Raw genomic sequence first — 20,946 nt, forward strand, 5'->3', positions numbered from 1 at the left:
AGCAAGCCGTGGACCCAAACGCCGTGCCGCCGCCGCCGCAGGCAGCACCCCTGCGACGGCGGCGGCAGCAAGCCGTGGACCGAAACTCCGTGCCGCCGAGTCCCGTGGCTGTGGCCGTGGGCTTCTGGCAGGAAACTACGGCCGCAGCTCGGCAGCACGGGGGCGTCGCAGCGTGCCGCCGCCGCCGCCGCGCTGCCCCCCCGGGCACGGCGGCGGCGGCAGCAAGCTTGGGCCCAAACGCCGTGCCGCCGAGTCCCGTGGCTGCGACCGTAGACCGTGGGCCGGAAACTGCGCCCGCAGCTCGGCGGCACGTGGTTCTGGTCAAATCGCCAAGCGTGCAGCAGCGCCGAACCACGCTTCCCGGCCTCGGCGCATGCCTTCAGGGGCCCCCTATCGCTGGGCACACCCCTCCAACACCGAACATGCGCCCGGGGGGGAGGGCGGCCCGGGCTGCCCAGGCCAAAGTGGGCCGCCCTCGAGCAAGAGGCGGCCGGGCTGTGTGCTGAATGAATGAATGAATGAGTGCAAAGGTGTATGGAAGTGGAGCGTTCACAAGCCCACAATACTGTGTTTCTGTCCCCATCTTCTTTTCAAGTTGAGTACATCAGCAAAGGGCCGACGCCCATGTAGCAACCATTCTGAGCAACCAAGTTGATTGAATGAAGTGGGTCCGGGTGTTGTTGCTTGCCGCCGCCGCCATGTGCCGTCGGGGTTGTTTTATTCGCAGCTGCGGCGCAAAGGGCATTGATTTCAGGTCCATGGCGGCTTACTGCATGGTCGAATTGTCGGGAGCAGTGTCAACGGTGGCCCAGCAACCTCATTTGCACGCAGTACAGTGCAGCCGTCGGAGGTGCATTTCCAAGCTGGGCGTGGCATTTTATTGCAGCATCATGGCGTCACGGATGCGGGCTTTGGGCCTGCTGGCCCTGCTCCTCCTGGTGGGAATTGCAGATGGTGAGTTGCGAGCAGATCTGCTGAACTTGCTGGTGCTCATCACCTCCACGCTCTCACAGAGAGTCAGTTGTGTATGCACTAGGGCCGCTTGGCCGACCACGCCATAGTGATGTCTTGATGCGGCAGGGGGCTCTAGCCGGTGGCCTATCCCTCGCAGTCCGTGCCAGGCAGCCAGTCTTGCTGTGCAGCCCCCGCGGCCCCGCCGCTGGCAGCTGAGCCGTGCTTGCCGCCGCCTGCCGCCGCCTGCCTGCCGCCTGCCGCTGAAGGGGCGTTTGGAGGTCATTGCATCTGCAGGAAAGACCTCCAAATGCCCCTTCAAGAATGGGGACGTCATCCGGTGCCCTGAAGACGACATGATCCACAGGTGCAGCCGCATGCATCCCTCCCTTGTGCCACGGCTTCCCCGCACACCATGCCATATGGCCAACGCCGCTGCTTCTCCCCCCTGCCGTGTTCATGGCTCGCCCCCCCTGTGTGCAGGATCGAGAATGGCAAGAAGCGATATTACACCGGCGGCGCGTATGAGGCGGATGGCAAGCCAGAGGCCACCGTTGACTCTGACGACGTCTGCTCGCATCGGGACAACTGCAAGGACGGCGAACCGATGCCCGACCCGCTGTCGGATGGTGCGGAGACAGAGGAGGTGAAGAAGAAGGTCAAGAGCGGCGCAGGGGCGGCGGACGGTGCGACCGAGGACGCAGTGGATGAGCTGGCAGATGTCGGGACCGCAGGTGCGAGCCGGCCACGGCTGGCTGACGCTGCAAAAGCAGGTCGGGGCAGTAGGGATGCCACGCAAAAGAGATGCTGGCCACAAGAGACGACCTCCTAATGAGCTGCATGTTGCACCTGCTACCTTTGGTGTGGCCAGCCCTTGCCCACCACCTGGTGGCGTTGGCAGGCTTGAGCCCTCTTCCAGAACCAGCGAGCAGCAAGGCAGCCAACTGAAGCTGGCCCCCCACTGATGCACTGATGCTGGTCAGCACCGGAGCCCCTGGGTTGACACATTGCCGCCCTATGCTTGCAGGAACACAATCCTCTGGTGGCAGTACCCGCTTCTTTGTAGTCGCAACCATTGGACTGGTCGCATGTGAGCACAGCGGCAGCAGCGTGATGTGCGGCCAAGGGGCAGTGCTGGGCTTGCTGTATGCTGCCAGCAAAAAGCCACCAGCTGAGCGGCTCGCTGGTCCGGCCCGCAATGCCTAACCTTTTGTGTGTGCTCTGCTTGCTGCAGTTTACTACGTGCGGCGCGTGAAGCGCAAGGCCAAGAGCTGAGCTGCGGTGCGTGATTGGTTGCGCCGAACCAAACTGTTGGCAAAGGTGGCAGCATCCCGCCACGAATGTTGTCGCGACACTCCCCTCCATATCTGTTTGCTGTCGATTCAATATTGTTTATTCTTTTGCTTGCTGTTGCATTGGGCGCATCCGGCCAGACACCCCCATTGTGAACTCAAAACACTTTGCAAGCGCAAGCAACAAGAGCCCCATTTTCCTGCCAGCAGCTGCCCGGCTTGAAAAGTCAATCGGCTGGATGCTGCCCATGTGCCTCTGCAGCGTGCACCTGCACCTACACCATCTCCAGCTTCTGCTCAACCTGCATTGCCTCCTCCTCGGCGAGCACGCGGTGCACATTGTGGTAAACAGCGGATTACAATGAATTGCATTCCCAGGCTGCAAACCTGGCAGTGGCACTAGCTTTGTCACACGTGCTGCATCGTAACCATCAAACTGGCCACGCCTGCCGGTTCAAGGCAGCATCCCAGAAGAGATATTCAAGGCGGCATCCCTGCCGGAATAGCGCCTTCATGCGCTCCTTCTGCAGCAGGTACAGCCAGGCACTAACGTGGGCAAAATGCAGCAGCAAATCCGACAGGAAGGCGCCAAACGCTCCGATGCGGTCCCGATGCCCACCTGTGCCGCCCCCAATTCCGCGGCCACCTCATTCACCATCCGAACAACCTGCAGCACAATGCCTTCAAACTCGGCACCCCCGTACTTTTGTATCCACTGCTGGTAGAGCTTATGCGGTGATCCTGCAGAAGGATGCGAAATGCGCAGGCGAGAACAGCATCAGAAGCCCGAAGGCACGACCAGCAGCGGTGGCTGTGCAGCAGGGCGCAGCCTGACCCTGGATTGCCAATGGCCTGCAGGTACCCCACGCTCGCCTGCTGCTCCCACACATTGGCTGCCAGCAGCCCCTGCACCCCACCGCACCTCTCTGCTTCAGTGTCTTTCCCACCTCTAGGTAAACCACAAAACACGGCAACACAGCCGCCAGACCTGTAGCAGCGAGGGTGTACAAGTGCGCAAGCAGTGCAAGAAGCGGCTCAACGAATCGGTCGGCACTGAAGAGGGCAGAAGGACTCTGGCCCAGGCAGATCTATCACACATAGTCGCATCCCCATTGCGTGTGTTTCCTCGGTGCCAACAGTCACTTGCCCTCATAAAACGCCCGCTCGTGCACGCTGGCCAGCAGCCACGAGGTGTAAATGAGGCTGTTGGGCGAGCGCTCCGCCACCGCTGTCTCGGCCTCTGTGTTCGTGTTGAAGTAGGCCAGAAATTCCTGCAGGGAGAAGGGCAGCGGGCTTACTAGTTGATGGGGCAGCCTGCCCATCCGCCAGCTGCTGGCCAACGCAAGACACCCAAGGCACTCGCCGGCTCTGACCCTGGCACCTCACTGACCGTCTCACCCTGTGGAAGCTGCCCTCCACTGCATATGCCTCGCCGGTGCACTGGCAGAAGAAAGCCACCCACTCGGGGCGGGGCGCTTTGGCCGCCACCAGGGCCAGGGCCCGCCCATACTCCCTGCAGCCGCTGGCAGCAGCGAGAGCTCAGCGTGGTGTGGCGCATGCAAACACTGGCGTTGTTACCAGTGTCTAGTTCTGTTGTTCTCACCGCAAGTACAGAGCATCTTGCACGATGTAGTAGCGGAAGCTGGCCTCGTCCAGGGTGCCGTCCGCCAGCCCCGTCAGGAACGGGTGGGTCAGGATGGAACTGCAGCAGCAGCAGCACAGGAACATGCATGACACGATCGCAGCGCGGCCAGCAAGGCTGCCCGTGGACAAGCACGGCGCAGCAGCCTGGTTAGCCTGGCGACTCCATGGGCCGCATTAGTGCATGGGGGCACTGATGCGGCCCATGCAAGGCACCACGAGTCGTGGCAGCGGCATCACCTAAAGAGGCCCGTGGGCCCCGCCACTGAGCGCCACAACTCGGCGCAGAAGCTGCCAGGGACCGCATCCTCGATAGTGCTGGCAGGCGGTGGCACTGCCGCTGCGGCTGCGGCTGCGGCTGTGCGGCCAGGAGAATGTGCCGTAGTGGGAGCCTTGCCCGCCATTGCCCTGGCCGCAGCTGCAGGGGCGGACTTGCTGACCACCGCTTTCCCTGCTACTGCCTTGCTCTCTGCCTTGCCTGTCACTGCTCTGGCTGCTGCAGCCGGCGAGCGAGGAGAGGTGGCGGCAGCCAGCGCCGCAGCAGCAGCAGCCGCAGCAGCAGATGCCGGCGGCTTGAGGCCTGCAGATGAGGTGGCCCTGGAAGCAGCCGCAGCGGCAGCAGCCGCAGCGGCAGCAGCCGCTGCAGCTGCGGCAGGAGAGGCCGGTGCCTCAGGTGTTGCCAGCATCCTGCTGCAGCCCCTTCCGAGAGTATTGATGTGCAACCCGATCAAATGTAAAGACTAAAGTGGACCTCCTAAGGGTTGGCGGGCTGTTCATTGAACATTAGCCAGCGTGGCATTTTCACAGGGCGAACCCAACACCATGCGGCCTCCCCGCATTCCGCACCCCTCCCTCGTAAATCCCGGGGCCAAGGAGCAGTTGAGGGGCTGCTTCCTGCCGCCAGCACTCGGCACCGCAATGAACAAGCTGCTTTTTGCAGACTCTGCGGGGGCCCCCTGGCAAAAGGTGTACTCCAACTCCCACTACGCCCTGGCGGCCCTGCTGCCCGCCAGCCTAGTCTCCCCCCAGGGAGGCGCCATTCGAAAAATGGCGGAAGTGGGGCTTGCAGCGGGCATTCCCGCGCACAACCACATCGCGCTCAACTATGGTGCGCGCGGGGGCCGGCGTTTTGGGAAGATTGGCGCCGCGGGCGCCGGCTGCCGGCTGCAAAAGGGGTTTCGGGCCACTTTATCACATTGGAGCTGCTACTAGCTCTGACTGGCTGGCAGCTGAGGGATGTATCATCCTGAATGGTCAGCTCCTGCTGCATCCACTGCACACCATGGCATGATATGAGTTGGCAGACACCACGGCGGAGACGTCGGGGCACGGCTTCAGTCATCTTGCCGAATGCCGAACATTTCAGCCAACATCTTCTGCTCTCTGCCTGCTGCCCTGCACCCCCCTGCAGTAATAAGCGACTACATCCCCCGGGGGATCCAGGTGCCAGTGCGGGCCGGCGTGATCGGCCTGTCGGTGATCACGGCGCTCGGCTTGACAAAGCTGGCGCTTGGCGGTGGGTTGCTTGCAGCCAGCGTGGCGTGCCACAACTGCAATAGATCATGGCACTGAAAGTCTGCAATATGTATGACATGCGAGCCTGCAGCATGCACCGTGCTGATGCCTGTTGCCACATGCGCCGTGCAGGCCCTGGCATCGGCGGCGCAGTGAAGGAGCTGTGGAAGAAGAAGTGAGGTGCCCACCAGCCCCTCCTGGAGGCAGCCGAGCGGCCGTCTATAAGCTGTTAGCTCGGCTAGCTGCCCTGCAGCAGCTGCCCAACAATGCGACATGCATTGGGCAGCCTGGTTTTACAGCCATGCTGATGCCGCCAGTATTTCCGTGGACGTGCTATGCGGTTAGCCTGTGCACTGCCACTCTGTAACTGCCAGATGTTACAGCCTGCTGTAACTGCTGTTTTCTGGGTCTGCGACTGGAGGTCCCTCCATGCTGCTCTACTGGCGTACAGCGGCTGTCGGCGGCAGCTTTTGCCGCCACAGCGGGCTGGAGCCCGCACTCTGTGCGGTTTCCGGATCTCTTCCCTTTCCTGCCTCGTTGTTTCCCACCCTCTCACCCTGCAGCGCAGGGCGCTGCCGAGGTAGGGCGGCGCCGCTGGCGGCGGTGCAGCGGCATGTGGCTGCGCGCTGGCTGTGCAGCCAGCAGCTAGGTCCATGGCGGCTTGGTTCATTGCGGCCTCCAGCTTGCCATCTTTGTGCATGCGTGCATGCCATTCTTCTGTTGTGTTGTGTTTTTTTTTGGCTTTTTGGCCGCCATGTTGTAACATGGGCGGGTGGCGCCTGAGACCGGCCCACCGCCTCTACCGACAGTGGCAGCAGCAGGCAACATAGGATCGGCATAAGCCGCTGCCTGCTGTGCGAGACAAATCCTGCCTCCCCGCCCCCAAAATGTACACATGCCGCTGGTTTCCCATCTTTGAGCCCCTGCCATGAGCGGGTGGTTGCATCTTACGGGACGTGGGGAAAGGATTGCATTGGGGGAACATATAAAGCATGCATTGCAGATGGAGAATACGCGGCAAAAGAGTAAGCAGGTACCTTTCTCAGACGCATTTTGCAGGAGCCTAAATTATTGGAGTTGTGCGGAGTTGGCCAGCTGGCAAAACAGGGGGTGTACTATGGGTGAGTAGGCAGGTGCACCAAGCTGGCGCGAGGAGCTGGCTGCTTGCTGGGGAAACAGAAACGCCAGGGTCCGGACGATGGAGGTAAGAGGTACAGAACAGAACAATGCATGGTCTGGAACAGCATGTAGAGCGTAGGCGGTGCATAGTGCGCTAAGGTGGCTGCTGAATGCCAGCAGCCGTGCGTGAGTGGGAATATGGCTGCTTGAAGGTGGTGAAGGGGAGATGCCTGCTCGAGCAACAACGCGGCCTCATTATACCAAAGCAGCGACGGGCTTGAATAGAATAAAAGCACTGGGCTGGGAGACAAGGCCAGGGTCTTGGCTGGAAGAAAAAGAGATGCGAGGGGAGAAAGTGGGAAGAGAATCATTAACGCTGCCCCGACAGAACCGAAGTCAACTCAAGCTGGACTGTTGAAAATGTGCAAGTCAAACAACCTGGAACATGCTGGGAGTGATGTGATGAAGAAGGGATAGCTGCTAAGGGCGCCATGTACACCAGGTTGGCATGCAGCTATGAGCCACGCGCGTTCAAACTGAAGCCGGTAGTGACAGGGAACCCGCCCCAGCTGACGCGGGGCTGGCCAGGATCCAGCTTCACGCCCGGCGCTGCCACATCACCTGCCAGCACCGTGCCTGACGAGGCTCCAGCGGCACTGCTTGTAGCCTGCACATCCCCCTGCTGCGGCTGGTACATGACAGGCACAGCCTCGACTGCAAGCCGCGCTGCCAGTGCATCTGCCTTGCGAGGCGTCTGCTTCAGGGGCTCCACAGGCGCAGATCGAATGACAATCATTGAGTGCGTGGCCGCCGCAGCCCCATCTGGCTGGGGGTGTCCGCTGCTGCCGGTGCCACTGTCAATGCGCTGATAGCGAGGCACCGCAGCTGCCAGCGGAGCCGCGGGCATCGGCTGTTGTGGTGGCAGAACCGGTGCCGCATCAGCGTGCTGCATCAGTTGACACAGCCCTGCCAGCTGTGCCGGCGGCAATGCTTGCGTCAGTGTGGTGAGGGACGCCAGCAACTGCTGCTGCCGCTGCTGCTGCTGCTGCTGCTGCTGCCGCTGCTGCTGCCGCTGCTGCTGGGCAAGGAGGGCGGCTGCCAGGGCTGCTGGCGGCACGCTGCCACTGGCCAGCAGGCCTTGCAGCAAGGCTGCCGCTGGCTGCGGCATGACGGCTGATGCGGCAGCAGCAACTGCAGCAGCAAACAGGTTGCCCTCGCTGCCTCCACAGGCCTGAAATGCCGAGTTGGCCCGAGGCTGCTGCAGGGTCGCCAAAGCCGGCAGCACATGGTGCTGCTGGTCACTGGCGCTGGCAGCGGCGGCAGTGAGCCCACAATAACCCCTGCCCGCGACTTCCGCTGCTGCTGCTGCTGCCACAGCCGCCACTGCTTCTGCCGCCACGGCTGACCGTGCCTGCTGCTGCTGCAGCTGCTGCTGCAGGAGCTGCTGCTGCAGCTGCTGCTGCTCCTCCTCCTCCTCTGCCTCTGCGGCCGCCAGCAGGGTGGACAGGGGGTTATCCTCTTCCTCCTCCGACTCTGGGGGAGCACCAACAGCGGCTCCCCCGGCCATCACGCCCGGGAATTGGGAGGATGGGTGAAGCCGGGCACGCTGCTCCAGCTGGTAGTGGGACTGCAGAAGCAGGAGGCACGCGCAGGACGGTTGGCAGCCTGCTATGTCTGCAAAAGGGTAACATCTCGCTGCAAGCTCATGCATGGCTCACGGCATTTTTTTGCAGCCACTCCTCGGCGCAGCTCACCTGCTGGGGCTGCTGTGCCTGCATGGCGTCAGCCACCGTCGCACAAGCAGCAGGTTGTGGCATGTCAGGGGGGGCCCACTGCGCCTGCCAGGCCCAGCTCGTCTCTGCCGCAGCCGCTGCCGGCGCTGCAGCACCAGGAACCGCCAGCTGCGGTGCTGGCATGGCTTGCAGCACAGCAACTACGTGCCGGCCGGCCCCTTGCTCTGGCACCCTGTTGCTTGCATCGCTGTGGATGCTGGCCATGTGGCGCTTGCTGGGGGATGACCCAGGGCTAAGCCCCGGCTCGCCACCATCCTCGCCGCCATCGGAGCCTGCAGGTGCAGGCCAGCATGCTGATGCTCAGCAGGCGGCTGTCATGGCGGCTGGGCCTAACCTGGTATGACAGGCAGCCACCAAGCAGCAGTGCAACAGGGAAACAGCACGGCGCAGCCGAGCGCACCTGCGAGCTCCTCCTCCCAGTGCCAGCTGGCGGGCCGGCTGCCGTCGCTGCACTTGCGCCGGCGGATGGCGTGCTTGCGCAGCCGGTCGCGGCAGGAACGGCGTGAGCCGTTGAACTTGGAGATCGGGTGGAAAGTGCCGCACTGCAGACGGGGCCGGGCTGAGGTGGGTGAAGATGAGTTTTGTTTAGTGGCTCTCGCCAGAGAAGGTTGCAAAAAGAGCACCGACCTGTTGGCAGAACCGCTGTTCCTGGCCCTTCAAGACGACCGACATTGCGTCGCGATGCTCAACGCAAATGCGATAGCGCTGCACACAGCCGCGTTTGCGGGTGGGAACAAGCCGGGGAGGTGTGAACAGCAGCAACATGTTCTCCTCAGGGAAGGAAAGCAGCAATGAAAAAGTGTTGGCAGCAACCACAGCCACAGCAACACCTCCCCAAGCGCCCCCCCAGGCGGTAGGGCGGGAACCCCTTGCACAGAGGGGGGGGGCCCCCAACTCTTTTGTTGCATTTTTTCAGGGGGGCCTTTTTTCCCTATGGATCCCCCGCTGATTCCCCCTGGGACCGCTTCACACAGGGAAGCTGTTTGAAGAACCCCCCCGTCCCCGGGAAAAGCTGTTCATCCATGTTCGGAGGCAAGCGGCCTGTTGTCCGGGCCCCTCCTCCCCCCGTCGCCCCCCCCCCCCCCCCCCCGCATCTCACCTGATAGTAGGCGGGCAGCGCGGCCAGCAGCAACCCGCACACTTGGCACTGCTTCGCTTTGGCGGGTCGCCCAGGGCGTCTTCGCTGTGGCGCAGCCTCCTCAGCGCCGCCACCTGTCTGTGTGCTGTTGTTGCTGGCGCTGCCGGGCATGCCCAGAAGGGACCCCGCGGCGAGCTGCAGGCCCAAAACCCCCGCCACTGTTCCCGGGCCGCTCATAACTCCGACCGCGTGCTTTTGATTGCCGCCAGGCCGTGCTGATGCTGGGAGCGACGCGGGAAAGAGGGAGAGGCGCAGGAATCGCGGGGCGGCGAGTGCCACTTGGTAGCGTGGTCGCGCTTGTTTGGGGCGGGGTGGTGTGCTGTGAAAATTAAGCGGCGATGGGGTGGGTGGCGGGACTGGCTTTGTGGGGAGGCTTCATCCATCATACGGGCATGCGTCGCCAGCTGCAACCAGCCAGCTCAGCCAGATGGCAGTCCTTGATGGAACCCCCCTGATGGGACCGCTCGTGGGCAACTGGGCCTCGCCGCCCGTGTCTGGACAAGTGTTCCCAAGGAGGCGCTCCGTGGGGCCTGGCAGCGCACATCCGCTTGTGCCCGGCTTGATTCGGCCTGCTGCACTAGCTCACACAACCCCAAGACACCCCACCTGCCGCTGTTGGACGTGCCCAGCAGCAAGTGCGCCGCCCCAGCAACAGCTCCTGCCGCTGCCCAACCCGCCTTCCGCTACTCCCGCCTTCCGCCACTCCCGCCTTCTACTAGTCCCGCCTCCTCGCCGCCTGGATGGCACTCTGAATGATCGCCAGCATCAAGAAGACCACCTTCCATAGGGAGGTCTACGAACCAGCCGAGGTAGGGGCCACCTCGCCGTGCTCGCCCTCCCATCCCCACCGATCCCGACTGCCTGCTTGCCTGCCGCTGCGACCTTGCAGGACAGCTTTGCGCTGGTGGATGCGCTTGCGGCACACCGGGAGGCCTGGCGGCAGCAGCCGCCCCGCATGTGAGCTGCCCTGCCCGCCCGCCTGCCTCCCCCTGGTCAGCGTGGATTTGCGCATTGATGGCTGTAGCACCCAGCCGTGCATCGTCCCATTTGCAGGTGCCTCGAGGTGGGCAGCGGCAGCGGCTATGTGATCACCTCCCTGGCACTGCTGCTCCAGCAGCTGGGTGTGGCGGCACAGCTGCTGGCAACCGACATCAACCAGCAGGCAGCCGCCGCCACAGCGGCCACCCTCGCTGCGCATCAGGTATGTGCATGACGTAAGGATGTGCATGACCTGCTTCGTGCTGATGTGCATGACCTGCTTCGCCTCGGTGCATGCGCGCTGTGCTGCACTGCCTCCCTTCACTGCTGGCACCAGCCTACCTCCCTCACAACCCCGACTCGTTTGCCTCCTTGCTGCCGTGACAGGTGCGACGAGCAGATATTGTGGTCTGTGACCTTGCCTCCGCCCTGCCACCAGTGGAGGGCCTGGTGGACGTGCTGGTGAGCCAGGGCTGGTCGTGCAAGCGACAGCACCGCTGTCGCGCTGCCGCGTACCGCTGGGGCACCTTGGCAGCCGGCGTGGATCGCTGCCTGGCGGGCTGGTTTTGCTGGCTGAACCCTCGCTAAGCGCAGGTGTTCAACCCGCCGTATGTGCCCACCCCGGATGAAGAGGTGTCGCGTGGCGGCCTGGCGGCGGCGTGGGCAGGCGGTGCGTGTGGCCGACGCGTCATCGACCGCCTGCTGCCGCTTGTGCCGTGCCTGCTGTCGGCCCAAGGCGAGATGTTCATGGTGGCAGTGCATGAGAATCAACCGGAAGGTGCGCAGTGCCGGAGGGCTTGGGGATTGATGAAGCAGCAGGACCTTGGCCAAGCGGGCTCGGCGGTTGCAGGTGTCAGCCATGTTGCATGCGTCCCGCGGGGCTGTGGCAGCTGGGCCCAGGCACAGGGCAAGCGCTGCCGCATTGCCTGGCCAGGATGTTGTGGGCGGCTTTCCCCGCCCCTGCATGCAGCAAGCGCACAAGGGGTCATTGCCCTGCCAGCTGGTACCCTTTTTCCCTTGCTGTCATACTCTCTATGCATGTATGCTGCAGAGCTCATGCGCCAGATGGAGGCGGCAGGTTTGGAGGCTCGCGTGGCGCTGCGGCGCAAGGCCGACGAGGAGCAGCTGACTATACTGCATTTCAGGCGGCGGCCTGAAGCAGCACACCGCGATAGAGAACCCGTCGGGAGAGGGGTGAGGGAGAGAGGCGCGTCGGAATGCTTGTAAATGCTGCCCTCTAGATAGTGGCGGTGGCTGGCGGTCAATGTGCCGTGCCCAGCTGGGCGTCAATTGGCGCAAGGCACTGTACAAGGCGCATGCTGCCCCACGCGGCAGGCCGACAATTTTGGGCAGCACCGCCAGCTTGCGGCCACCTTCAGATCAGAACTTTTCGGCATGCGCGCTGCACTCGCCCGACCACACCCACATCCGAGGCGTTATTCGCAACAAGCCTGGGCGAGTGAAAGTGTTGCCGTGCGCTCAGCATCATCGATCGCAGCAGCGAACACCGCAGAGAATCGAGCCCAGGGGGCCGCGGACCGCGTGGGCTGGCTGACAGGGAGTGAGCAAGCCGCAGGGGCCCAGAAATGTCGCGGACACCCACCGCAGTGGCGCAGAGGCGGATACAGGCGAGTTTTCTGTTTGCTCCTCTGCGTGGCAGGCGCTGGTGGGGGCAACGGCAGTAGCAGCTCCGCAGGCCCCGGCGCTATGTGGGTCATGGCTCCGCCCGCCCGCCGTCACTGCCGAGCGTCAGAGCTGACGCCCACGAGGGCCCGACCGCAACCCAGTAGCCACGGTGCAGCTGCGATGTACTGCAATCTGGTGCCGCCGCGCTGCAGTGTCCACTTGCCCTGTGGAGCTGCCGGCGTGCGAAGGCAGCGCCCGACTGCCCCCGCCCCCTGCCCTACAGAGTGAGCTGCGTGACTGGCTGCAGCACCCGCCGGATGGCTGCCGCCTGGTGCAGTATGACGATCTGAAGACCTGGGTGATAGAGCTGCAGGGGCCGGAGAGCCCGTGCCAGCCGCAGCTGTACATAGGTGCGTGGGCGATTCCCCAAGCATGGGAGCGACCGGCCCTCGTGCTCTCGGCTCGACAGGCCTGCGGCACGCATCGATATCGATATGGAGCTGCACCCGCTCCCATCCCCAGCAGCCGCACATCCCGCCAGCCAGGCAGCCACGGCAGCCACCACCGAGGTTGCTGTGCCCTGACCCCGCAAGCCCCAGCATGCACTTTGCCCCTGTCGGTTTGCTGTAGCGCTGCCAGCATGAGCTTGTGTCCTCTGCTGTGCCATGGGCGCAGGCCAGTCCTACCACCTGCGCATCCTGTTCTCGGAGCGCTACCCGCTGGAGCCTCCGGAGGTGACGTTTGTGCCGCCCAGCCCCGTCCACCCGCACATCTACAGCAACGGACACATCTGCCTGGACATCCTGTGAGTGGGCCAGGGCAGGGCAGGGCAGGGTTGCTGTGTTGTTAGTCTCTGCATGCTGGCTCCGCCCAAGCCTGGCCAGCATTGCTGCTCGATGTTGTGCTGCCGAAAGGTGCAGGTACGATGGGCACAATGGCGGCTGGAGCCCAGCGTTGACAATCAATAAAGTGGCCCTGAGCCTACGCAGGTATGTTGAGGCGGGTAGTCAGGGCGGGGGGGCTGTCTTAAGGTTGCGCTGCACCTACTTGTGTGCGCTATTCGTGGGCCTTTTCAGCGCCAGGCGAGTGCCTCCTGCCCCTTCAATTCCCTGTCCCGTCCTGCCCTGCTGCAGCATGCTCGCTAGCAACACCGACAGGCGGCGGCCGCCGGGGGATGCAGATTACTGCGCGCGGATGCGGGGGCGCTCGCCCAAGGAGACACGGTGAGCGGAGGGGCAGCTGTGGTGGCAACTCGATTAGTGCTGTACGCCGGCCCAGCTGATGCGTGTGCCCAGCTGATGCGTTTGCCCGGTCGCCGCTTACCCTTGTGTCGTGTTATCCCTGCTGTCCAGCTGGATCTTCGAGGATTCAACGGTGTAGCGACAAAACAATAATCGCACCAAACCACTCTGGCAAAATCCCACCATGGCCAACGTCCACTTAGGCGTTCTCGTCACCTGCTGTGGCCAACTTTCTGCCTACTGTTTGACTCATCACCCCTGCTGTACCAACCTCATGCAAATACAAGCACAGCAACGAAAAGCGGAGCAGGTGCAGTCGGCTGGGGTGTCGAAGAGAGGGGGCGCTCGAGTGCTGCCTCCCATCCCTTGGGTAACATATACTGGTTGGTCTGCACGCGGCAGCACTGAAGTGTTGGCCACCAGGCATCCCGATGCAGCTGGTACACTCTGGTTGTGTTGTTTGCAAGAACTGATGTTTCCATTTGCGCAATTAAGCAGGTGCCACCCACGCCGTTGCAGCTGGGTGGGGTGGCATGGCTGGCAAACAAACGCAGCGAGTCAACAAGAAAGGGGCTCAATAAGCCGGCTCTCACAAGATTTGATAGGTAAGTACTACAGTTGGGGTTGTCCCGCAGCAGAGAGAGGGTTCCAGGAGTGCGGGCTGGCAGCGCAGGTGAAAAAACGATGCCACCCACCGGCCAATCTAGTCTATCAAAAAAGGCGCGTGGGGCGAGCACTCTTAGGGGCGAGCGCTCGCCGCTACTGCAGGAGCGGGCACATTCACAGTCACGCACGCACAGCACGCAGCCGTGGCGCCGGTAACTGCGGTGCCGTCGTCCACTCGTTAGCTCCCCCATCCTCCTCACCCTGCTGCATCCTGCCCGCTGCATCCATCCCCGCGCTTTTCCTCCTCGCCCTCACACGAAGTACACGTCTGTGCCGTCCCCCTTGGTGATGATGTCCTTGAAGGAGCCGCCGCCTGGGATCATGGGCAGCACGTGCTGGATGTGCGGCACCATCACGTCCAGCAGGTATGGGCCGGGCGTGTCGAGCATCTCGCGGATGGCCGCGCTGCAGGGGCAGCAGGCAGGGCGTGCAGGGACAAGCTGAGGAGGGGGCTTTGGAGGGCACGAGAGGAGCAAAACAAAGCAGCGAGGCCGGCCCGGCTGCCTGGCTGCCGGGCTGGCGGGCGCAGCTCCAGCGAGGCACTAGGGGCAGCCGCGGGCGGCATGCCAATGCTGCGCTCGGGCGCTGCCTGGGCGCGTCCCTGATCGCCCCCAGCAGCCCCATCCGGCGCCTTACCGCAGCTCGCTGGGGTGTGTGACCCTCTTGGCAGGCACTTTAAAGGCGTCAGCCATCTTCACGAAGTCTGGGAAGATGTCCTGCACGTTGCCCGTCACCTGGTACTCGCCCTCCTGCGGTAAGGGGGCGGTATGGGCGGGTCGGGAGGCGGTACAGGCAGGGGCCAAGAGGCGGCGCTGGCAGGCAAGAAAGACGGCGGCGGCCTGCCAACGCAGAGGGGCCGGCGCCCTGCTTCCCAGCCCGCGGATTTCCGCCGCTGCCTCCACTCACCCGGCGACCCAGGTATGTGTGCGCGCGGTTGGCCTTGTAAAACCGATCCTCCCACTGCAGTCGGCGGAAACAGGGGGCCTGGAAGGGCAGGGTTGGCAACGGGTCACACAACACTGCCAAGCCCTCAGGCCGCCACACATGCGGCAGCAGGAGCAGCCGCCGTTTGGCCTGCCCCCTTGCAGGCCGGCGCCAGGCGCCAGGCACCAGGCCGTGCCATACCACCCACCTGCATCACCATTCCCAGGTACTGGTTGTTGAGGATGAACACCTTCGTGCCCAGCTGCTCCACGCTGGCCGTGGCAAGCTCTTGGCAGTTCATGATGAAGCTGCAGGGGGGAAGAGCGCGGGCAGAGGACACGGTTCTGTGCTTGTTGTGTGCTGGTGTGTGTATGTGCGAGGATGTGGGTGGGGAGGTGGGACGCAGGCAATGCGCCAATGTTGCTGGTCGGTGAGCGGCAGCGTGCTAAGGCACAGGGTGGGCCGCGCAGTTGGTCAGGTGGAAAGGTAGGATGGAGGAAGCAGGGGCCGCACCTGCCGTCGCCGTCAATGTCAACCACCAATTTGCTAGGCCGCCCGTCCCTGCCGTCGAATGCTGCTGCCGCGCCCAGGGCTGCAGAGAGAGCAAGCATGGGCAGATTGGCAGGCACACCCACAGCCGGCTGCAGGTGTCCACGCAAACACCACAGACATGCACATGGCGCCAACACGCAGCGCAGTGGTAGCTAGTCTGCTGCTTCACAACAGCAGCAGCGGCGGCGGCAGCGGCAGCGGCGGCAGGGCCCCACCCGAGGGCAGGCCGAAGCCCATGCTGCCGAGGCCGCCGCTGGTGGCCCACCGCCGCGGCTCCCGGAACTTGTAGTACTGCGCCGCCCACATCTGGTGCTGCCCCACGCCGGTGGTGATGATGGCGTCGCCCTTGCTCTCCTCGTACAGCACCTGCGGGGCGGGGAGGAACAGAATGGATGAGAGAAGGCGGGGAGGAGCGCATGTGGGCAGGCAACGAGGAGAGGAGCGCCCGACCCAGGCAGGGGCCCGACCGGCAGGCCAGCAGGCCAGCTGGGGTGCGGCTGGCGGGGCGGGGGCGCACCTCGATGGCCCACTGCGGCATGATGACGTCGTCGTGCTGCGGGTAAGCCAGCGGGTTCTCTTCCTTCATCGCCATCACCTCCGCCACCCAGTCAGCGTACTGCAGGGGCCACAACGCGAGGCAGGGGCACGGGACGGGGTGCAGAGGGAACATGAGGGACCATGGAAGGAAACGGCGGCGAAAACAAGAAAGGGGAGATAGAGAGGAGGGCAGGGCGCGGGAGGGCGCCCCAACCAATGGAAACGCGGCAGGCAGGAACGCAGGCGAGCAGGGGCCCACGCCTGCCACCCCACAACCAGCCCCGCAGCAGCAGTGCCGCGGCGCAGCCTGCCCCCCAAACAGCACGCACGAAGCCGCCGCCGGCCGCCCCGCCGCTCACCCCGCTGCGGTCCATGGGCGTCTGGCTGAGCAGCCTGTTGAGAATCTGCAGGGCGGGCTTGATGTCTGCGCAGACGGGGATGTGGGCATCCTTGTTCTTGTGGATCTCTGCCGGGTCGATGTCGATGTGCACGATGCGCGCGTTGGCGGCAAACGCCTCCAGCTTGCCTGCGCGGGCGGGGCGGCGGCGCGGCGGGGTGGGCACGAGGCGCGCAGGGTCGGGAGGGGCGCGGCAGGGGGGGCTGGGCAGCGGGCGCGGGCGCGGGCGCCGGAAATGGCTCCCTCGGGAACCCCGCCCCGCAACACACGCAACACTGATCATACCACTCCAGCCCCACGCGCTGCCCGACCACCCCGCCCCTGGCCTGCCCAGCCTCCCCCGCCGCGCGCACCCGTCACGCGGTCGTCAAAGCGGGCCCCAAAGGCGAGCAGCAGGTCTGCCTCGTTGACGGCAAAGTTGGCGGCCACGGTGCCGTGCATGCCCAGCATCTGCAGCGCCAGCGGGTCCTGCTCCGGGAAGGAGCCCAGCGCCATCAGCGTCTGCGCCACGGGGATCCCCGTGTGCTGCACAAACTCTATCACCTCCGCGGCTGCAGCGGCGCGCACGGGCGGGCGGAGGCAGGGGGAGGCACGCGGGGGGGGAGTGTGGATGGGGGCGGGCGGATGGCTGCTCAGCCTGGTGCCGTGGTGCCTTGCTGTGCAGTGCCCCCCTTCCCCAGCCCTCCGCCTCTTAGCCCATCGCTCTCAGTCCGCCGTGCAGCCCGAGGACCCCATCCCTCTCCCTGCGCCAACGCCTCACCCGAGTCCACGCAGCCGCCGCCGACGTAGAGGGCGGGGCGCTTGGAGCCGCGGATCGCGTCCAGCACCTGCTGCAGCTGCGCCTCCTGCGGCGGCGGCGGCAGGCGGCTCATGTAGGCGGAGATGGTCATGGGGGAGTCCCAGTCGGGCACATCCAGCGTCTGCTGCACGTCCTTGGGCACATCGACCAGCACGGGGCCTGCAGGCGGGATGGGGGCGGGGGCGAGGGAGCTGTCATGGGTTAGGAGTGGAGCGGGGTTGCGTGGCACACAAGGGACGCCCAGCGCCCCGCACTCCGCATGGCGGCCGGCACCTGGCAGGCCGGGAGGCTGGGCCAGTACGCCGGCCCACCCGCACAAACCCTGCGGCCCAGCGACCGCGAACCGCGCAGCAACAGGCAGCGCACCTGGGCGGCCGGTGCGTGCCAGGTAGAAGGCTTCCTTGATGATGCGAGGGATGTCCTTCACATCCATGACCAGGAAGTTGTGCTTGGTGATCTGGCGGGTGACCTGCAGGGCGGGTGGGGCAGCGCCGCCGCAGGGGTGAGCGGCCCAGGTGGCGGGTGCTCCACAGCTGCGCAGCTGGTGCATGGTGGGCACGTGCAGCCTGGGCGTCACGCTGCCCGGCGGACACAGCCAACCGTAAGGGCAGGCCACGCCAGGCCAGCAACCCACCGCCGCACAATCAAGCAGGCGGCAGCCAGCCCCAGCCCCAACAGCCAGCCCCAACACGCGGCCACGGCAGCCAGCCACAGCAGCACCCCAGCCGCAGCCAGCACCCCAGCCGCAGCCAGCACCCCAGCACCTCCACCCGTGCCGCACCTCCACGATGGGCGTCTCCTGGAAGGCGTCCGACCCGATGAGCTTGCGCGGCACCTGCCCCGTGATGGCCACCAGCGGCACCGAGTCCAGCAGCGCGTCCGCCAGGCCGGTGACCAGGTTGGTGGCGCCGGGGCCGGAGGTGGCGATGCAGACGCCCACGCGCCCCGTCACCTTGGCGTACCCCTCTGCCGCAAAGATCTCGCCCTGCTCGTGGCGGCACAGGATGTTGCGGATGGAGTCGGAGCGGGTGAGGGCCTGGTGGATCTCCATGGAGGCGCCGCCAGGGTAGGCAAACAGTGTGTCCACGCCCTCGCGCTCCAGGGCCTGCGTGCGGCAAAGGCAGGGGGCACGCCGGCGAGCGGCTGGCTCCAAAGGGCGGGTGGGGGATGGAGCCACGGCGGGCGGGCTGGGTGGGCTGCCGCTGCTCGCGCGCCCTCCGCACGTGCTGCTGCACGTCTGCCCAACAGCCTCGCCGCCAGGTTCCCACAACAGCCAGCTGCCCTGCCATGTCTGCCTGAGACTGAGAGAGCTGACCCCCGCTGCTGGTTCCGGCGCCCCAGCTCCACGCATCGCCAGCTCAACTGCACCATGATGCCTGCTGCCACACCACCGTTCTGGCTGGCCACCTGCTGCCGCTGGCCGGGAGCCTTCCACACAAACCCTTGGCCCATGCATCCAAAAGCTTGCCGCCTGGCCTTGCTGCCAAGCACCCCAACCTGCTCCGCAGCGCTGCTCCCCTTGCAGCACTCCCACACACACTCATCAGCGCGCAGCCTTGCTGCAGCGGACCCTCGATGCTGCCCCCACCACGCAACCCCGCCACATCCACCCACCCCAGGCAACCGCACCTGCACCAGGATGTCGGAACCCTTGCGGGCCTGGCCGTTGAACCGGTCCACCCACTCCACGGGAGGCTCAGATGCCAGGGACGCCTGTGCTGCCTGCCGCGCCGCCTCCAGCTGCACATGGGCCGGGCAGCAGCAAACGCGGGTCGGCACGCAGCCGGTGTGCAGGGGGAGAGGAAAGGCAGGCGGCGGGTGCGGGGGCTACAGGCAGCTGCTGCTGCGGGGTGGTGTTGAGGGCATTTCAAGGCGGCACTGGCAGGAGCTGCATGGCGCGCTGCGCGATCAGATGAGTCTGGCGGGTGGGCCCCACGGCGCCGGCGCACCTCTGCCTTGCTGGCCTTGTTGGCCTTGTTAGAGAAGTCTTTGGCCATAGTGGCGCATGTCTGCAGCGCTGACCGTTCCGGCCTGCAGCTCAGCGGCAGGGGGAAGGGAAGGGTTTGCATGCAGGCGTGCAGACACAGCCGGCAAGCTGGACCCAACGCCTATCCGCAGCGGCGGCGGCCACACTGCGGCGCCGCCCCTGGCTGACCCGATGCCTCGCGCGCACCTGACGTGCTGCGGCCGCTGCTGGATCCTGCTGGGGGCGAACTGGGTGGGGAGCGCCTGCAGGGGGGCGTTCAACCCCGCGAGTGTGAGTGACACATGGGCGGCGGTCGCATGCAGCGGGAGGCGGGCTGGGGCACTCACCCTGGCTGCCCGAGGTCGGCAGGAGCCGGTCAGGCTGCTGCAGCTGGCCTCCATAGCCATGCTGGCTGCGGTGCTCTGCATGATGGCTTGGCGTGCCCAGGGCCCGCCTGCACTGTGCCTATGTGTGTTGGGTGACCTGCTGAAAGGGCTGGTGGGTCGGGTGGGGCTCCTTTGTGCCGCGCTGCCCGGGTCCCGTGCCCCGTGTCACGCCGCCATTTTGATGATTTGTCAAGGGAGGTCACGGCGGTCTGAACCCCGCCGCTCAAGCTTTGCAGCCGCCGGGTCCGTGCGGCCTCCCCCCGTCGCCGCCGCCTCATCCTGGCACGCCACTGGGCAACAACTGTAGCGTGAGCTGCAGCAGCGGTGGTTGCTGCTGAAATTACAGTATAATGCATGGATTGGGCTGCGATACCGAACAGCTTCTTGCGGCTGGGCTGGGCGAGTGGAGGGGCGCCGGTGGCAGTGGGCGCGCGGCGCTCGAGCAGACCACACCGGACAAACGTCTCCCAGCGGCATGAGCCACATGATAGGCCAAGCAATGCCACCATCACAGCCACACATCCCAGCGGGGCGTCCTGGGGGAAACACAGAAACGAGTCCGGGTGCGGAAGGAGGGGCAACCATCAGTCCCTGGCCATGTTTGAGGTAGGGGACGGAGGGAGGCTTGCACGCTGACTGAGTGCTGGTGCCACCAGCATGCGTGATTGAACTATCCACAGATGTTCTACTGCTGACGTCGCACCATCAGCTAAAGGTTCCAGGGGCCCGTTCAAGAGTCAATAACAGAGGTGGTGGCGGCAGGCAAGATGGCAGGCGGCGGCCAGTGGCAGCCAACCGACAGCAGCTTTGCTGCCTTCGCATGCTCACCATCCGTGTGGCTGCCCAGGATGCCAACCCCGCGCTCCCGAGAAAGGGTAGCAGTGGCAACGATCGGGCCCCGGAGGCTGCCCTGCTTCCCTGAGGGCGGACAACCTCAGCGATGCTGAAATGCAGGCCGTTGGTGAACCTGCGGCGAGAAGGCTCTCAATCGTGCTTTGGCGTGCTGGGCAAGGGTCGATATCCTGCCCCATCCAGCAAGCCTCTGGAAGTAGACTCGCTCCGTGCTTTCCCGCCGCTCCTGCATCACCTCTGGGACTACCTCGTCCCATTGCCAGCATCCCAGAGAGCTGCAGCGCGGAGCACCCTCGGGTTCACTTGCCAGCGGCAGCCATGGCGCTGCACCTGGGCGCCCCGCTGGGTTCCGCTGCCCTCCAGGGCACCAGGGTGCCGTTGAGCAGCCCCAGCCCCGCCCCCAGCAACGGCCGAGCCCGCCCGCGTGTCAGCTGCCAGGCCACCTTTGGAGCCCCGAAACCAGCGGGCCAGCGGGTGCGGGAGCAATCCCCCAGCAAAGTGCAGGCCCTGGCAGCGCCGGCGGTCGAGCGGGAGCTGCTGCTGCCAGCGCAACCCTCGCCGCCCGCCCAACAG

The 20,946-nt window shown here is 65.0% G+C and overlaps 5 protein-coding genes across 5 annotated transcripts; 2 read left to right on the forward strand and 3 right to left on the reverse strand.

The window, feature by feature from the left end:
- Positions 1 to 2,674: 2,674 nt before the first annotated feature.
- CHLNCDRAFT_55344 (hypothetical protein) lies at positions 2,675 to 4,288 on the reverse strand (the record flags this gene model as incomplete). The annotated part of the gene is made up of 7 exons (XM_005843134.1): positions 2,675 to 2,767; positions 2,863 to 2,984; positions 3,191 to 3,231; positions 3,387 to 3,514; positions 3,642 to 3,756; positions 3,847 to 3,945; positions 4,125 to 4,288. 7 exons carry the CDS (start codon positions 4,286 to 4,288, stop codon positions 2,675 to 2,677), a joined length of 762 nt encoding a protein of 253 aa, XP_005843196.1.
- A 514-nt stretch (positions 4,289 to 4,802) lies between these two features.
- Positions 4,803 to 5,578, forward strand: CHLNCDRAFT_141411 (hypothetical protein; the record flags this gene model as incomplete). Its single annotated transcript, XM_005843101.1, has 3 exons — positions 4,803 to 4,992; positions 5,296 to 5,400; positions 5,532 to 5,578. 3 exons carry the CDS (start codon positions 4,803 to 4,805, stop codon positions 5,576 to 5,578), a joined length of 342 nt encoding a protein of 113 aa, XP_005843163.1.
- A 3,062-nt stretch (positions 5,579 to 8,640) lies between these two features.
- Positions 8,641 to 9,076, reverse strand: CHLNCDRAFT_28394 (hypothetical protein; the record flags this gene model as incomplete). The annotated part of the gene is made up of 2 exons (XM_005843135.1): positions 8,641 to 8,853; positions 8,939 to 9,076. The coding sequence occupies 2 exons, from the start codon at positions 9,074 to 9,076 to the stop codon at positions 8,641 to 8,643; spliced, it is 351 nt and encodes a 116-aa protein (XP_005843197.1).
- Positions 9,077 to 9,933: 857 nt separating this feature from the next.
- CHLNCDRAFT_59324 (hypothetical protein) lies at positions 9,934 to 13,433 on the forward strand (the record flags this gene model as incomplete). Its single annotated transcript, XM_005843102.1, has 11 exons — positions 9,934 to 10,258; positions 10,339 to 10,406; positions 10,503 to 10,650; positions 10,815 to 10,889; positions 11,022 to 11,205; positions 11,479 to 11,621; positions 12,337 to 12,463; positions 12,729 to 12,858; positions 12,974 to 13,042; positions 13,187 to 13,276; positions 13,406 to 13,433. The coding sequence occupies exons 1-11, from the start codon at positions 10,202 to 10,204 to the stop codon at positions 13,431 to 13,433; spliced, it is 1,119 nt and encodes a 372-aa protein (XP_005843164.1). The 5' UTR covers positions 9,934 to 10,201.
- A 306-nt stretch (positions 13,434 to 13,739) lies between these two features.
- CHLNCDRAFT_33230 (hypothetical protein) lies at positions 13,740 to 19,352 on the reverse strand. Its single transcript, XM_005843136.1, has 15 exons — positions 19,343 to 19,352; positions 19,119 to 19,200; positions 18,799 to 18,909; positions 17,951 to 18,274; positions 17,536 to 17,638; positions 17,131 to 17,328; positions 16,724 to 16,921; positions 16,333 to 16,499; positions 15,954 to 16,052; positions 15,652 to 15,802; positions 15,398 to 15,476; positions 15,093 to 15,192; positions 14,867 to 14,920; positions 14,597 to 14,709; positions 13,740 to 14,365 (listed from the first exon to the last, which is right to left on the reverse strand). The coding sequence occupies exons 2-15, from the start codon at positions 19,164 to 19,166 to the stop codon at positions 14,212 to 14,214; spliced, it is 1,899 nt and encodes a 632-aa protein (XP_005843198.1). The 5' UTR covers positions 19,167 to 19,200; positions 19,343 to 19,352; the 3' UTR covers positions 13,740 to 14,211.
- Between the last annotated feature and the right edge of the window lie 1,594 nt (positions 19,353 to 20,946).

Source organism: Chlorella variabilis (assembly GCF_000147415.1).
Source record: "Chlorella variabilis unplaced genomic scaffold CHLNCscaffold_34, whole genome shotgun sequence".
NCBI classification, from domain to species: domain Eukaryota; kingdom Viridiplantae; phylum Chlorophyta; class Trebouxiophyceae; order Chlorellales; family Chlorellaceae; genus Chlorella; species Chlorella variabilis.

What these genes read in the sequence shown, in the direction of transcription:
- CHLNCDRAFT_33230 (XM_005843136.1), bottom strand. Translation starts at nt 19,166, where the DNA reads ATGGCCAAAGACTTCTCTAACAAGGCCAACAAGGCCAGCAAGGCAGAG. An exon ending in GGCACGCACCGGCCGCCCAG is followed by an intron (nt 17,329 to 17,535) that starts GTGCGCTGCCTG and finishes TCCCGCCTGCAG; the next exon opens with GCCCCGTGCTGGTCGATGTG. An exon ending in CGGCGGCTGCGTGGACTCGG is followed by an intron (nt 16,922 to 17,130) that starts GTGAGGCGTTGG and finishes GCGCCGCTGCAG; the next exon opens with CCGCGGAGGTGATAGAGTTT.